The 15,950-nt window shown below is 40.0% G+C and overlaps 4 protein-coding genes and 2 non-coding genes across 7 annotated transcripts in view; 3 read left to right on the top strand and 3 right to left on the bottom strand.

Moving 5' to 3' along the window:
* syne1a (spectrin repeat containing, nuclear envelope 1a) overlaps positions 1-5,790 on the bottom strand; it is a 130,786-nt gene extending 124,996 nt beyond the window's left edge. Inside the window, exons 1-2 of the mRNA XM_046374139.1 lie at positions 5,680-5,790; positions 1,330-1,436 (exon numbers count right to left, since the gene is read on the bottom strand). The gene's annotated coding sequence lies outside the window, so the exon portion shown is untranslated. The remainder of the gene's footprint in view (positions 1-1,329; positions 1,437-5,679) is intronic.
* myct1a (myc target 1a) lies at positions 1,716-4,529 on the top strand. The gene is made up of 2 exons (XM_046374147.1): positions 1,716-2,080; positions 2,925-4,529. The coding sequence occupies exons 1-2, from the start codon at positions 2,026-2,028 to the stop codon at positions 3,470-3,472; spliced, it is 603 nt and encodes a 200-aa protein (XP_046230103.1). The 5' UTR covers positions 1,716-2,025; the 3' UTR covers positions 3,473-4,529.
* serac1 (serine active site containing 1) lies at positions 5,041-11,492 on the top strand. 2 transcript variants are annotated; one of them, XM_046374140.1, is made up of 16 exons: positions 5,696-5,802; positions 5,927-5,963; positions 6,044-6,186; positions 6,657-6,746; positions 7,383-7,514; positions 7,617-7,738; positions 7,855-7,983; positions 8,129-8,242; positions 8,710-8,872; positions 8,997-9,147; positions 9,257-9,398; positions 9,530-9,630; positions 9,807-9,904; positions 10,084-10,266; positions 10,355-10,498; positions 10,636-11,492. In XM_046374140.1, the coding sequence occupies exons 1-16, from the start codon at positions 5,709-5,711 to the stop codon at positions 10,770-10,772; spliced, it is 1,980 nt and encodes a 659-aa protein (XP_046230096.1). In that variant the 5' UTR covers positions 5,696-5,708; the 3' UTR covers positions 10,773-11,492. The 2 variants fall into 2 exon arrangements, with proteins under 2 accessions (XP_046230097.1, XP_046230096.1); XM_046374141.1 differs by lacking the exons at positions 5,927-5,963; positions 6,044-6,186 and adding an exon at positions 5,041-5,063 and having other exon boundaries at positions 5,690-5,802.
* Positions 11,493-11,869: 377 nt separating this feature from the next.
* On the top strand, positions 11,870-12,958 carry gtf2h5 (general transcription factor IIH, polypeptide 5). Its single transcript, XM_046374148.1, has 3 exons — positions 11,870-11,983; positions 12,379-12,456; positions 12,592-12,958. Exons 2-3 carry the CDS (start codon positions 12,422-12,424, stop codon positions 12,770-12,772), a joined length of 216 nt encoding a protein of 71 aa, XP_046230104.1. The 5' UTR covers positions 11,870-11,983; positions 12,379-12,421; the 3' UTR covers positions 12,773-12,958.
* A 408-nt stretch (positions 12,959-13,366) lies between these two features.
* On the bottom strand, positions 13,367-13,557 carry LOC124051105. The gene has a single exon (XR_006841753.1). It is a non-coding gene; the product is annotated as a U2 spliceosomal RNA (small nuclear RNA).
* Positions 13,558-15,240: 1,683 nt separating this feature from the next.
* LOC124051104 lies at positions 15,241-15,431 on the bottom strand. Its single transcript, XR_006841752.1, has one exon. It is a non-coding gene; the product is annotated as a U2 spliceosomal RNA (small nuclear RNA).
* Positions 15,432-15,950: the final 519 nt, after the last annotated feature.

The raw sequence follows: 15,950 nt of genomic DNA, 5'->3' as shown, positions 1-15,950 counted from the left end.
CTCAGCTCCCCCTACTTTAACATTATTTATTTTATTTTATTTTTTTTATTTGGACCATGTAAAACATGCTAATCTGCATGATTTAAGGGACAGTTTAGGAGAAGACCTGGCATGGTAAGAAATGCCGTGAGGTTATGGTGGAGTATTGCTCCACCTACTGGTAAAAGACTGACAATAAGAGCAAATCACTTCCCCTGTTTTCCCTGCATGTAATACTTTAATTGACAAATGAGCACAGTCCTGAAATGATAAAGGCTTCTGTCTAGAAGATTGATAAAATAATGATTCATCAGATCAACAAACTCTCTACTGTTGGGTATTATTTTTAAAACACAGCAATAAATGATTACAGAAAAACTTTTTAAAACTTTTAAAACTTTCTTATTAAGATATTAAGAACTGCAAACTGTATTTTCCCACAGCTCAAAAGTCAGGTGACATTTTGACACAGGTGAGTATTTAAACTATCAAGTTCCACCTTCACCTAAGAGCAGAATGGCCCATTACACTCCACATACTCTATAACAAAACACAATGGACAAACACACTACTTAACAGAATGACATGGGTGTTTGCTGGTTATTTTGGAAAGGTTTTACAGCAGAGCCAACAATTAAAGGAAGTTCAAGCTTTGGTTGGGCTATTCTCTCTCCTTCTCTTTGCTAAAGAGAAGGCTGAAGGTTGTCAGCTTCTCAGTGTATTATACTCATGCAGATTTTGCAAAAAAAAATCTAATAATTTTTCATCTTAATGGACAGTATTGATAGGTCAGTTAATGCTTAAGATGAAGGATGGTTTATGATCAACTCTGCAAAATAAAACCCAAAAGCTGATGCAGCAAAAGAGCTGGTCTACATTAGATGCATACCAATATGACTAGTCGCATCCTTTCTTCTGACTGTATTGATGACCTTGCAGATTTGGCCTGGAGTGGATTAAAATCATGCCGGCTTTGGGACAGAGAAAGACGAACATTAAGAGTTTAATTTTCATTATTTCTATTCACAAAAACTTAAAAAAAAAAAGGTTAAAAAATGTAAAATGTTGGTGCACTGAAATAGTAGTTGTGGTGCTTATCAAACTACAGTGTTTTTACTGGATCTCTCCTGCAGAAAAAGGACCAGACGTCCAGTGCACACACCACTAACCTGGCAGACACTGTGGAAAGACTGAGCTGCTAAGAAAGATGCTGGAAATCAGAACAGAGCATATCCACAGTCACATTCCTTTCAAAAATACAAGATATGTGTGTGTGTACATATATATATAAACACACACATACATATACATTTTTTGGCATCATTACAGCTGAGTGTGAAAAGCACTTACAGTTTGGCCACCATCAGTTCCCACTGTGCTTTTGCCTTCCACACACATTTCATACCCCGGGCTATAACTGATGGTGAAGCTTATGGCAATACTGTCGCCTGTGGTCCCTGTGGTGGAAGGAAAAATTATAAGACAGATTGAAATATTAATCATTTCTGAAAGGAACAAAAATAGTGGTGAGTGTGGTGAACTTTCCTATGGTAAAAACAGAAATACAGAGTCTTAAAGCACTGCGGTGACACCATTTTACATTAATCAACCTGAAGGAAATGATGAGGGAGGAAGTGATTATAGCAACACCCCGTCTCCTCACCACCAGGATCTCTGTCCTGGATAGATAAGCCACTCCTGTTGCTAATTTCAAGCAGAAAAGCAGGAAACGTGACAGTGTAGTTTTCCGTTTCCATAAACAAGACGACTGCCAGAGTTAGCCGCCACTCAGTCCCTGCGTGCCCCTGGGCCGAGTCTCCCTCCGAGGAAGACAGACGTACTGACAGAGAAAGTGAACAAGGAAGGGACTGGAGAGGGAAAAAGTGAGCGAACAGGAAACAGGGGAGGCAGAAAGACAGGAAACCCCATCAGAAGAAAAGAGAGACGGGCAAGAATTGACAGAAGAATAGGAGAAGGGAGAAGAGGAGACAGTAAAAGACAGACTGAAGTGATCAGTCTGTCTTCTTCTCCTCTGACAGAACAGACATGGCTGAGAACAACACAAATCTCTTTCTGGAAATACTTCAGTCTTTTGATGCTGGTGAGTTTTTTCTAACTTCCTTTCTTATTTCGCTGGTCTTTTTCATGTCGTCTCTCTGATTTGCACTGTTGCTCTTTCAAGAATTCGGGCATTAATTGCCAAGTAAACAAATCAAAATATTCAAGCAAATCTTTCTGGACTTTTAGGAAAACTCACTCCAGACTTTAAATGTACAGACCCGATTTCTTAGTCGTTTTTTTGCTTCGGTTTTCCCAAATGTCATTTCCAGATGCCTTTTGACCAAAGTCTCATTTCCCTTTTCCAAAGTTAGAGGAAAAAAAACCTACTGTGGAAATATGTGCTAGCAGCAAAGTGGGTTAAGTCTTCTTAACACTTTACTGTGTTGAAAAGAATTTGATTTGTTTTCCCTGGCTGCAGTCCAATGGAATTTGTCTTAGCTGCCGCAATCTCTCCCTTCTCTCGAGCACGCTTATGTTGGCAATACTGCTTCCAAGGCAAAGAAGCAATGAGCAAAAGTCAGCGCCTTTATTATCGGAATGAAACACAATCAGTTGGGTGTCTCCATAGCACTTGCTCTTGTAAAATTAGTTATTAGAAATTTGTCAAGGGGCACCACCTTGATGGATAGTGCTGGCAATCCTCCATTTGTTCCAAACAGAAGGTTTTTATAATCTTGGCAAGGTCGTAAATTCTAGTTAAAATTCCTTCCATTATCTGAGTATAACAATAATGTATTAATACAAAAAGGAAAAGGTGCATTGAAAGGGTTAGGTGTATTGCATGAACATAAATATTATTACTCTTGTTCCTCACGGTGAACCTGAACAGTAAAGTTAATGGGATAAAACAATACCCTTTGTGACATGTGTTTCTCTCTTCACAGCGCCGCTGATCATAGCATTCTGTGTGTCTATGGCAGTAGGCCTGGTCTTGGGGGCCCTGGTTTACGTGCTCTTGACCTGGATGTCCCGACGCAAAGCAGGCTCTGCCAGCATCACCCGCCGTCCTCCTCGTCAATCACGATCATCTTCCCGCAACCGTCCAGGATTTAACCGTAACAGCAGCTATGACCGGCGCAGCAACAACAGTTTGGTCAGTGCTGCTTTCAGCTTCCACCGCCAGACTTCCTCCCCAGATCACCTTGACCCGCTGGGGCACAAATCCAGCTTCAGGGCCTCCACCTTCCACCCTCTCCTCCAGTGCAGTCAAATCGCAAGGGAGGCAGAAGAGGGTAGCCAGACCACACTGCCTCGTACTCCAACTCTGACCACATCAGCTGGATCTGCTCAAACAGCAGCCCAGCCAGCTGCCACCCCACCCAGACCTGCGTCATTTTGGGGGAACAATGGCTTGAGGGGTGTCCATGCTACACAGACTCCACCTCCAGCTTATGACAGCATTCTTAGAGCTTATCAGGAAACATGCACCTGAGAAGAGTGAGAGCACAAGGAAAATGGACTTACAAACGATATTGGACTAAATGTGTATTGATATATATGACCAGGTGGAGCAGAGCAAAGCAAACAAGGACATGACGGTCAATTGTGGGCCCTGCTAAACACAATAACACTACGAAACAACAGGTTTTGAATGTCTTTTAGTTTGTTGAAGGCCTAATATGCAGAAACTTCCTTAAAAAAAGAAGGAAAAAAAGAAGCAATGTCTAGACTCATACAAAAATAATCCCTCTGAATCATCAAAAGTGCATGGCGGTGTCTGCATCTGCAGACACTCTGCCATCTACCTGTATTTTCTTATTTTCTCATCATTTTTCTCTGTTCAGGGCATTTGTTGAGTCTCATTCCCAGGTGGTCAAACACTGACATTTTCGGTTGGTGGCGATTATCGTTCTGTAGAATCATTTGTGTGTTTACAACAGCAACCAATAATTTCTCCACATTATGCCTTTAACATATATATATGATGGTGACATAAGCATACTTGCCTTTTCTCAAGAAATATTTAAAAACAATCATCTGACATTCAATATGGCAATGGCTGCTCACAACCAGATTAAATACTAAGCATTCTTAAATATCAGCAGGCTATATTTAGTGGTGATTGCCACTCATGCACGCTTGCACACAGTCGTCGTTTGAGTGAATATTTACACTGCAAAGCAAGATTTCTCCTTTATCCCTGCTGATCATTTAATAGCGATACAAACAAGAGAATGATTTTATGTGTGTACCCCAAGCAAAGATGAGCGTTTGTGTGTTAACCTGTGATTAATAAACTGAGCAGGTGTCATTGATGTTACAGCGCAAAAGCTGGTGCAGAGGAGAGATTTAAAGTTATTTGATGTTTTGACTGCTGCCTCACATGTTTTTAATAGAGCTGTGGTATATAGCGTGTGTGTGTGTGTGTGTGTGTGTGTGAGCATGAGGGTGCGAGAGTGGGGGGCATTGTGTCAGATGTTTTCATATTTTATGTTTGAAATGTAATTTGCTGAACATTTCTCTTAAGTTAATGCAATAAATGCGAGAATGAAAAGCAACTGTCAAAGCTTGTCTTATCTCAAGTTCTGCGACATAAGATGGATGTAACAAGATGAATGCTTGTAAAACAGGCACAATTTACTGTGTGATGTTATCCAATAAGAGAACTACATAACAAAGTAGCTCGAAAATACCCACTACAGAATGCAATCTCATACATCACCTTTACAAACTACAGTTTTGTTTCAATTGGTCAATATCCCCCACATCAACACATCTTCCTGTTGACATTATCATAATTATAATCGTTTGTATTTATTGCCATGACTATGTTGTGTTTGAGCGCAGGAGTTTCTATTATTCTGTCCACCCCAGTCCGACTTGTGTCCTTATAGGCTTTGCAGGAAGAAAGGGGAAATTATCATTCAATATGATGTCATTACATGTCGGTTAAATAAAAAGTGCTCTAAAAACGGAGGGGGTGAAACTTTGTCCTTTTTAATCGCGTTAGTTACGCACATGACGTATTATTTGTGAGACAAATTTGGCTTGTGTTTATGAACGACCGGCGCTGCAGTCGTGAAGGTAACGTAAAGTCCTATTAAAAGTTGTCGGTCTGTAAATAAGCTAATGTCACCGTTCAACAATGAACCTACGCGAAAAAGCTAACCTTATCAGCACACTAAATAGCTTTCAAGTGACAAACTGTCGGTAAGCTTATTTAGCCAAAAGCTAAGTCTTTGGTAAGTTTGTCTTAGCTAACAATTAGTTTCGCTTGAATTGTCGTCACAGTTTAACTATGTTTACGTTAACAGCATTATGACAAATGACTTGCTTTAGTGTAAGCTGAATAATGTGGTTGGACTGACTGAAGTGGGACTCGCAGCTGGTTTGGTTATTCAAAGTGAGCTTTAGCTAAGTTAGCTGTCGTTAGCTAGAGGACTTCTGAATGAATTGTTACCTTACGTTAGCCTCAGTTGACTGTAGTTCGCATTCATTATTGACGCAGGTTTGTTAAATGTCGCTTGTTGGATCATTGGAGCATTGTAGCCGTAGCAGCTGTAGTTATTTACGTGCTTTTAAACAAATTGGCTTTAGCAAAAGTGACGCTAGCCACGCGTATGATATGCGACTATACAGCGCGAGATAAGCAAAGGTTGAAGGGAGATTTATTATTCTTCGGTGGTCTGATTAACTTACTCCTTTCCTCGGGCATATGCAGGCGGAGGATGTCTGCTGCAGCTCTACGTTTGATCCGCTGTCGGAGGTTGAGTACAGCAGGGCCTCCCGGAGTGAAGAAAGTGCTTCAGTGGAAACATTTCAGTAAGTTATTAGACACGATTGGCTTGTGTGTACTACGCTTTTCGCCAGTAATCTCACAGACCTAATTAATCTAACTGAGAACAGATTCAAACTAATGGATTTTTTTTTTCCTGCTGAAATTTAGGGAAGTTTGCTAAAGTAACTGGCGCGGTTGTGTTTGGGTACGTACATACAGATTTTCTGCAAGTCGGTGTGAAAAGACATATCTCCGTGCCACAACTTGACCATTACCTTTCTGCAGGGGCTGTCTTTTTATCACCTACGAAGTGGAGGCCTTGCACAAGGCTGTGACCATCGACACTCGCGCGATCCTTAAGGAGAAGTACAAGTCTTACATCTATCTGAGAGCCACTCCCTCCGACGAAAAGGAGAACTTAACTGCAGGTACTGGCTGTCATTCACCTAGCCCTAGCTGGCCTCCATTTTTTTCCTCTTTAAACTGGAAAGAAAGGCCATTTTAATATTTACTTTTTGTTTTGACGTATGGGTTTTGGACTCCCCAGACCAGCTCATTGACGTCTGGAAAAAATATGCTGAGTGGCTTGATTTCTTTCTTGTATGGGCACAAAGTCATACTGAGTTCATCATGTCCAGGTGCTCGGTGACATCTGGTATGACTACATTGTGTCCTTTTTTTCCTTACCCCATCTACTGTCTTTCCTGCCTGCATATTTAGGTCAGCCTGTTGACTGATCTCACTTCCACAGGTCAAGGCTTGCTTGTTTAATGGCAACGTGCTATACTGGGATACCAACTAGCAACTGTTAATATTATCTCGGCTGTGTTGTTATAGAAGTTAAATTCAGATTTTCATGGTTATTGTAGCAGTTTTTCACACTGTGTTTCTTTTCCAGGGATCACACAGAAAGCAAGGAGGGAACTTCATAAGGCAGCAAGGCGGTTTCTGGAAATATCATCGAGACTTTTGCTGCAGTCACTAGATGGTATGAGACCAATAGATGTCATCATACTGGACCAGTTCACATGAACATTATAAGTGCACACTGTGAAATCTTAATACTTCCCCTCATGTTTTTAAGATTGACATACAAGATGTTGCCAATAGAAGTACAAAAATTTCATCTCAGAAAACTGCTGTCATTTTTGCCCAGAGGAAACGCCTGCCTTGTACAGTCCCATCCTGTTTTGAATGTTTGGACATTTAAGTACATATTGTGCAGCAGACTGTAATACACATGACGTTCTTCTTCACCTTATTTTAACTATGAATCACTCATGACTTTTAATTGTACATGTACAGATTGTTTAAGATTATATAAATATGTGACAGATTTTTCATGGAATCATACTCTAGACAGACATCTAAAAAATATATATCTTTTGGCTTAAAATTTATTAGCTGCCAAGTTGATGACCCAAGGTTTGAAACCACAAGGTTTGTAACTTCCTAGCTGTAGTCATAATTTGAAAGTTTCACTGTAGATACTAGTAGCTAGCCATGGTAGATACAGCTCGAATGCAATGCCAGGTGGCCTTTAGAAATATTTATAGTATCCTTTAATCCACTTTATTCTGAAAACATTCAGCTAGTTAGTATGTTTTTTGTTTTTATGTCTCAGAACACTTTAGCCATGTGGATGCAGACCCACATGAGGTGGCACTGTGGGTCTTACTAAAGAGGACACAGTCGGCCAATAAAACCACCAGACTACAGGCTGTGCATGAGCTTGCAGAAAATCACCACTGGCACGGTAAAAAACCCATAAGAATTCTTGCAAATCAATTCAGATTTACAGGATATAAAACAGTGGGAATGGGGTGGAATTAATTCATACCCATTGTCAATAATGCAGACTACCAGTACCAGACAGCAGCGCAGGTTTTAGATCAACGAACAGCAGTGGGCTTGGCCCGGACTCCTCAGGTGGACCTTCGCTTCTTCCTGCGCACACCTGCACTGCCTGACCTGGACGATGTAAGTATCTCCATAGAATACTTCAAATAATAATATAATAAAACCAGATTTATCATGTTGCATCTTGTCAGAATTTTAAGTAAGATGATAACTAAGGTGTGTTAACTTCTTCACAGGGTTTGTCGGTTGAGGATGAACTGAGGCAGCTGCTAGGGTCTCTGCCTCAGTCTGAGGTGGACAAATGTGTTCAGTACTTCACCTCGCTGGCCCTCAGAGAGAGCACCCAGTCCTTGGCAGCACAGCGGGTAATTAAGATGCAAAGATGGACTCAGATGTGCAATTGTGCATACTGCACTCTTTTAGAAAGTGATGACCTAGAACACAATGTGTCGGGAGAACAACCAAAAAGTTAAAATCAAATTTAAACACATCCGCTCTTCTGTGTTCCAGGGTGGTTTGTGGTGCTTTGGAGGTAATGGGTTGCCCTACGCCCAGAGCCTCACCTCTGTTCCCTCTGAAAAGGTGGAATCCTTCTGCCTGCAAGCCCTGGTGCAGCACTCAAAGGTAATGACGGCCAAAATGCATCTAAACTTGATCTAGTCTTGGGTCAAGCTGTCCGATTCCTTTCATCAAACTCATCATAATTATCTCTTAAACACAGTGTTGTTCATCTTCCCCCAACATTTAAAACTGTTCAGGCACGTGACTGGACATGAACTGCTATGTGTCACACTCCTTGCACGCACACAAACAAAAAGAGTGATAGTGAATAGCTCAACGGGTGGATCTGATTGAAAATACAGCTGTTACAGTAGCCAATTAGACCTTCATTGTTATATAACCACAGTGGGTTATATAACAGGAACAACTCTTATTTCATTATCTCATCTTTTAATTGTGTCCATACCTGAATAACAATCTCAGTCCCTTGGACTAACTTGCGTGGAGTCTGAGGTTGATTTTGATTGCTAGAAATGGTGAATAAAGGCGAATAAATATTGTGAACTTACTGAAACACTTCTTGCCTGCAGGTCCAGAGCCATTGTGACCACATAGTTGCCAACGGGGGCCTGCAGCTCCTCCAGAGAGTTTATCAGCTTCGCAGAGACTCCCTGAAGATTCAGAGGAACATTGTTCGTATCATAGGAAATTTGGCACTCAATGAGAGCATTCACCAGGCCATAGCCCAGTCTGGTAAATCTGCAAATCATCTGATTATTCCACTGAGAATTGCTAATTGTATTAGCTGATAACTAAACAACAGATTAAAACGGATTCCTTTTTTTCTCCTTCTTTCTTCTCTATAAAATACCTTCAGGATGGGTGTCTGTCCTGGCTGAGATGATGCAATCTCCTCATGTCATGCAGGCCTCTCATGCAGCCCGTGCCCTGGCCAACCTGGACAGGGAGACAGTAAAAGAGAAATATCCAGATGGCATCTATATTCTCCACCCACAAACACGTGGCAAGTAGGAAAACAATTTATTCTACTGTGACCTCAGTTTTTAAATATATTAGTTTCACATTATTTTACATATGTAAACCAACATTTATCTTTGACAATGTCTTAATTTACAGCCAGCCAATCAAAGCAGATGTGCTCTTCATCCATGGTATTCTTGGGGCAGCCTTTAAGACATGGAGGCAGAAGGACCGCATTATGTTAGCGGAAGAGAAGGAAGCACAAAGCACGGACGACTACACAGAGTGCTGGCCAAAGGTGAAAAATTCAGCAGTGGAGAAAAAGTTTATATGTCTTTCCACAATTTTCTTCATACAATGAAATAATATTTTTGCAGCAAGTACAGACTGGCCATTTCTCACAGTTGATGTGGCCTCTTTTATTGACAGTCATGGTTGGCTGCTGACTGTCCAAATCTTAGAGTACTGTCAGTGGAGTATGACAGTCACCTCAGTGACTGGATGTCCAAGTGTCCCGCTGAGAATCAGAGGTGAGGAATGTGCAGTTTTTACATATAATCATTTAAGTATAATATATTGTAGAGTGGTGCCAATATGGGGAAAATATATTTTTTTGAGAATTTAATTAAGCTACCGTTCCACCAATTATGCTACCAGTCCATCAGTGAGTCAAGTGTTTGTTCACTTTTTGCTTTTGTCTCTTCAGGAAATCCTTGGCTTACAGAAGTCAAGAGCTGCTAATGAAGTTAAAGCTGGCTGGAGTTGGAGAAAGGCCTGTGGTCTGGGTAGCTCACAGTATGGGAGGTATTTTGTCACACCTTTTTTCCACAAGCATGTTTTTACTCAGATCCCTTGACTCTAATGTGGGGAAAATAAGGCTTTGTCTTTTACCACACATGCACCTACAAGTGATTTCAATCGCCTTATTTAAAGTCTGTGCTCATTCTCTGTCTGTATTCTCTTGTGTTTGATTTCTCCTTCAGGATTGCTTGTGAAGAAAATGCTGCTTGATGCCTCAGAAGATCCAGATATGCAGGGACTAATAAAGAACACCAAGGGCATCATGTTCTACAGTGTTCCTCACCACGGCACCTCCATGGCGGAGTACTCTGTCAATGTCAGATATCTTCTTTTTCCCTCTGTAGAAGTCAGAGAGCTTTGTAAAGGTAAATCAATAAAATGAATTTTGAGGTCGAATGGTGTTTCACAAAAAATTTTATTATCTACTGTGAATTGTTGCCCTTGTGTTTTAAGACTCACCAGCACTGCGCAACCTGAATGAGAACTTCCTGAACATGGCCAAAGAAAAGGAATTCAATGTTCTGAGCTTTGCAGAGACGCTGCCAACAAACATCGGCCCCATGATCAAGATACTGGTGGTACCGACACAGTCAGCAAGTATGTGACACTAATGCACGTGGAATTAGCTTAAATATGCATGCGTGAGCAAATAAACAGCGTAGATATTTAAAGCGCCGTGTCTGTAATCTTGTTGCGTTAGCTCTTACCTTGAGCCTGCTCTGGTTTGGTTTCAGATCTCGGCATTGGGGAACTCATTGAGGTGAATGTAGATCACCTCAACATCTGCAAGCCAGAGAAGAAGGACTCGTTTCTGTACAAGCGCAGTCTCCAGTTCATCCAGGAAGCACTGCAGCGCTACATCAGGCGCTGACTGAAGTGTATGAACACAAACACGCTGATACAACCTACTGTTTACTTGACATGGGGCAGAGCTCTGTCACGCACCCCAAACCAAATAGAAACATACTTGCCTCTCCTTGATATTCATTGACACAAACAACCACTAATGTGATCATAGTATAATTAGAGAGATTAAATTTATTTACACATTGCATTCTGTGAAGAATTATTACTTGTGGTGAAAGAAATCTGGTGCTTATTTTGTCCTCCTTGTCCTCCTGTTATATTGGTCTCTCACCAGTAAGTCGCAAATTTTACAGATGACTTGAATTTTTTTAAGACTTAATTACAACACGTACAAGTAAGTTCAGATAGTGAAAATTTATGCTATTTCCATTTCATCTCAGACTCACCAGTTTAATATATAGAACATAATGCTCTTAATACAGTATATTTCCTTAAAGATGCACTGACATGTCCTTACCACTCATGCTCCCCAGTGTTTGACCAGAGCGATGATGACTTATGATTTTATTTTTTATAACTATGTATTATATTCTAACTATACTATGAAAGTCATATTGTCTGCCAAAGCACATGAACCTTCATGAACCTTACCTCAAAGTATTATTATTTCAGGTTGCTTTATTTATTTGAGTCGGACTAAACAAGGAACTGGTTTTTAATCTCCACATTTGTTGTACAAAATGCTATTAGCAATGCTGACCATGAATAAATGTATGAAGTTGGAGGCTTATCTGTCATATGTACGCACTGCATACACGACACTGAGTATAGTCATATTGAATTCTAAAGGTATTTGCATCAATACCTTTTGATTGTAAACATATAATTCACTGGGTTGACCAAAAGCATGTAGTCCCTATTGGATATTGAACATATCAACATCTTCACAACTACATTATTCAATGTGTGTAATTATTAAATTAAAAATTTGATAGGGGATTTTATCCATTGTTACTCAAAGCAACATTAACCTGAGTGATAATTAAAGTGTAACTATTTATACTGAATGGCATTTATGCACACTAACAAACAAGCAGACCTATTCTGCATTCTCTAACCAGAGGGGAACTGTAAAAATCACTGTGGTACAGTAGATAATCTTCTCGTCACGTGCGCAATTTTGCATCGCAAAAGAATTGTCCCTTGGTACACACCGTACTTCATCCCACATCTAGCTATCTATGGTTAACATAGCAAACAACTCGCAGCACTCAGGTGAGTCAAAGTCCCTTTTGTCTCCGACTGACAGCAGCTTGATATTTAATCTTTCTAAGTACGCCGTTCTGTTAAAATACTTGAACATCAGACTACTTTGCACAGTATCGCTGATATTTTGATTGTGTAGCTGCCGCTAGCAAGTGCTAACGCAAGCGCTAACAAGCTAATTGGGCTCAAATTAAAAGACAGCAGTCTTGTCTTTTGCGTTGACGTTACAAAGAAAGTTGTTTTTTGATGTGACGTTAGCTGATGTTAAAAACATTGTCTCGTTGAGAAAGACCGCGTCCCAAACCTTTCGATTCTCGAACGAAATGTACGGAGGTTAGCCCTTGCTCTGTTAGCTACGTATGTTTACGGTTCAGCAAATTCACACTTTGTTTATTGTGCGGCAGGTTTTGAGCATTTTTAGCTGCCGACTGTACTCCACATTTCAACATGGTTAACGTACATAAAGGTGTCCTTGTTGAATGGTGAGTGCAACTCTAAATCTGCCAAGAAATCAGAGTAAAATATTGTTACACAACTGTAGAACTAAGGTGATGAAATCCCTTGTGTAATGACTTCTAAAGCCGGTTCTCCTGTGCTTCTCTGTCTCACTCGACCAGTGATCCTGCGATGAAACAGTTCCTCCTCTACCTTGATGAAAAAATGGCCTTGGGAAAGAAGTTCATCCTCAAGGACCTTGACGACACACACCTCTTCATCCTGGCAGAGGTGGTCCAGACTCTCCAGGAGAGAGTTGGCGAGTTAATGGACCAGAATTCATTCCCCATCACGCAGAAGTAACATTCAACTTTTTCAGGAAAACGTATATTCGCGGACTGTTTAAGAGTTTGTCATTACATGGACATGTTTTGCAATGTTTTGACTGCAGGCTGAAATGGAGCGTGGCAATGCATTGTATTTTTTTTTGTTACATTGATATGAAAAGAAAAACCTTTTAAGTTAAAAAATAAAATTGTGTTGGCGTAATTTGTGCTTGTGTTCATTATGCAACGTGAGTTGAACTTTTAATATTTGAACATAATTAAAATAATTTTGGTTCAGCTTTGAACCCTAAAATATCACTTCATGGAGAAAAAAATAATTGTTCTTCAAGATAATAAATTACAAAACGTTGTGTTCAAGGCCACACCCAGAAATACTAAATACACGACTCCAAATCTTCTGATGTTTGTGCAAATGATGAGGAATTTTCTTTATTGTCCCTCAAATTACATTGATTGATTTAATCTTAATTTCCAACACCAAACTTCAGGTAGGAAGTAACCATGTTGGAGAAAAGAATGAGTGACAAGAACAACAGAACCACCAACTACATTAACTGACCTGACTGATGTCAGATCGATAATATCTCATAGATTGTTTTTCACATGCTCAGGGGGGTGCACCGCTCCTGGAGATACTGCAATACCAGGTCGATGCGTGGAGTGGACGGAGCAAGCCCCTATTCCATCTCCCTGTTCCAAAAATCAATTTAATATATGGTCCCCGGGTAGGGGACGTATCAGATATTAAACTGATAAGAACAGATACTACACTTGATCTTAGCCAAAAGGCCGAGAAGCGATACCAACAAACGGGCGAAGTGAGCGGGTCGTCGTCCTGACTATGACTCTCACTCACGGTTCAACTTAACTCCTGTTACTACAAATGAAATACCAACAAAAGTGGGCAGGGTGTTCTGCCACTAAAAGCACACCGAAAAGCTCATAAGATCCTAGACTGAAGTTACGGAGCATTTCTTTAGTAAATGCGGCTTGAGGCCATTTCTGGTCACGTGACGTGCTACTGTTCAAGAAGACGTCAGCTACGAAGGAGTGTATTAAAATCCAGGCGATAGAATTGTTCATTAAATTTAAATATATAACGAGGATTAAGTATAACAACTTCCAACAACAAGATAATATGCTTTCGCGACGACAATCTAACCTTCATCTCCCTCTGGTGAGGGAATTAAAACGTTACAGAAAACCGCAGTTAGGACGAAACTTCAACCGCTCGTAACACAATAACCGATTTTGTCAATTTAGGTTTAAGTTTTTGTTGTTTTTTTTTGGTTAGTATAATTAAGTTTTTAAATTTAGTTTAAGTTCTTGAGGACTTTGACTGGGACCTCCTGGATGTGGGGAGCAGCTGGGGGTGAAGCGATGCGAATGATAACTGTTTTTCATAACCTCTAGATAGATAGATAGACGACTTTATTCATCCCCGAGGGGAAATTGGGTTGTCATAGCAGTCTGGTATATTTGAATACAATAATACACACAATAACAAGAAATACTAAGTAGAAAAATAGAATAGAGAAATAGAATAAAATACACCAAAGGACTCTTGTGTGAAAATAAATAATAGTAAAACAGTATCAGTATATAATAGTATATAATGGTAGCAGCAACGGTATATAATGACAGTAATAATAATAATAATACTAATAATATATATATATATACACATAGAAATGTTACACACATATATATACCATATCTATTTTTATATTGTTTATTCTTACTTTATTCTATGATTACACTGTTTTCACTGCAGAGTTGGTTTTTAATGTCATTGTGCATGTGTACAGTGACAATAAAGAGATTCTATCTATATGTATACACATATATACATACATACATATACACAGTTAGACTGTGCAAGGTGTGCAAACATACATAACTGCGATATATGTAATATGTACACACCAGATATATATAAATGGTATGTATAGTACAGGTACAATATATGCATAATAAATACTTAAATAGACAGAGATACATGGGATGTGTATGTGAAGGGATTCGGAGCGCAAAAGGTGACAGATAGATTTAGTCCAGGTGTGTAATCGTGGCTCTGACAGAGGTAGATGAGTTGTAAAGTCTGATGGCAGTAGGTAGGAACAATTTTCTGTATCGTTCCTTAGAGCAGCAGGGTTGAATGAGTCCGATTCTGAACTGCTCTTTAGCTCGTCCAGCGTTTTGTGGAGGCGGTGAGAGAGATTGTCAATGATTGTCAGCAGTCTAGAGAATTTCAGTTTCATTCCATTCACCAATGATGAAGACCTCATGAATAGGCAGTACTGTTTGAATAATCTTACAATCGCATTCATACCATAAGTTTGCAATCTCTTAGTGTAAACAGAACTTGTGTATTCACTGCAATTTTTACAACATCTGCAACAACTCCGTTTGACAAAACTCATATGCTTCAATGTTTGCAAACCTTATACCTGACTAAATATCCTTTTGTCTTTCACATGCTCAGGGGGGTGCACCGTTCCTGGAGATACTGCAATACCAGGTCGATGCGTGGAGTGGACGGAGCAAGCCCCTATTCCATCTCCCTGTTCCAAAAATCAATTTAATATATGGTCCCCGGGTAGGGGACGTATCAGATATTAAACTGATAAGAACAGATACTACACTTGATCTTAGCCAAAAGGCCGAGAAGCGATACCGACAAACGGGCGAAGTGAGCGGGTCGTCGTCCTGACTATGACTCTCACTCACGGTTCAACTTAACTCCAGTAACGACACAGCACAAATGAAATACCAACAAAAGTGTTAAAGTGTTTTGGGTGTTTTGTGACTAATCGGCTCAATAAAGGACACAAGATCGCTAAGTTCAGTTCCGAACTATCGTCATAGTGAATGTGGGTAAAATGCTATTTCTGGTCACGTGGTTTACTTCTGCCCAATAAAGCATCACGACGAAAAAGTATCTTAAAATCCTTTTTGTAGCTTATATGGGGCTGAATGGTTTATTTATTAAGTTAAATTATGAGATTGGGATTGTCGCCATTCCTCACAAAAGGTTTGCATACGTGGATTAAATCTAACAAAACACATAAATTCTGTTTCAACGAACGCTTTGACAAAGATAGACTGAGATCTGTCTCCCTCTGCTGAAGGAAACCACGCAGAAACAGCGCTCAAACAGAAAATACATACTTTTTGTACTGAAGTACATATTT

The sequence above is a fragment of the Scatophagus argus genome, chromosome 19 (assembly GCF_020382885.2).
Source record: "Scatophagus argus isolate fScaArg1 chromosome 19, fScaArg1.pri, whole genome shotgun sequence".
Lineage (NCBI taxonomy): Eukaryota > Metazoa > Chordata > Actinopteri > Scatophagidae > Scatophagus > Scatophagus argus.
Note: the sequence above shows the minus strand (reverse complement) of the source record. Positions and strands in the feature narration are given on the sequence as shown.

Excerpts from the sequence above, each read along its gene's own strand:
- myct1a (XM_046374147.1), top strand. The coding sequence starts at position 2,026 with ATGGCTGAGAACAACACAAATCTCTTTCTGGAAATACTTCAGTCTTTT. Across the intron at positions 2,081-2,924 it reads ACTTCAGTCTTTTGATGCTG|CGCCGCTGATCATAGCATTC; the intron begins GTGAGTTTTTTC and ends CTCTCTTCACAG.
- serac1 (XM_046374140.1), top strand. The coding sequence starts at position 5,709 with ATGTCTGCTGCAGCTCTACGTTTGATCCGCTGTCGGAGGTTGAGTACA. Across the intron at positions 7,984-8,128 it reads AGTCCTTGGCAGCACAGCGG|GGTGGTTTGTGGTGCTTTGG; the intron begins GTAATTAAGATG and ends TCTGTGTTCCAG. Across the intron at positions 9,631-9,806 it reads TGTCCCGCTGAGAATCAGAG|GAAATCCTTGGCTTACAGAA; the intron begins GTGAGGAATGTG and ends TTGTCTCTTCAG.
- gtf2h5 (XM_046374148.1), top strand. The coding sequence starts at position 12,422 with ATGGTTAACGTACATAAAGGTGTCCTTGTTGAATG. Across the intron at positions 12,457-12,591 it reads AAAGGTGTCCTTGTTGAATG|TGATCCTGCGATGAAACAGT; the intron begins GTGAGTGCAACT and ends TCACTCGACCAG.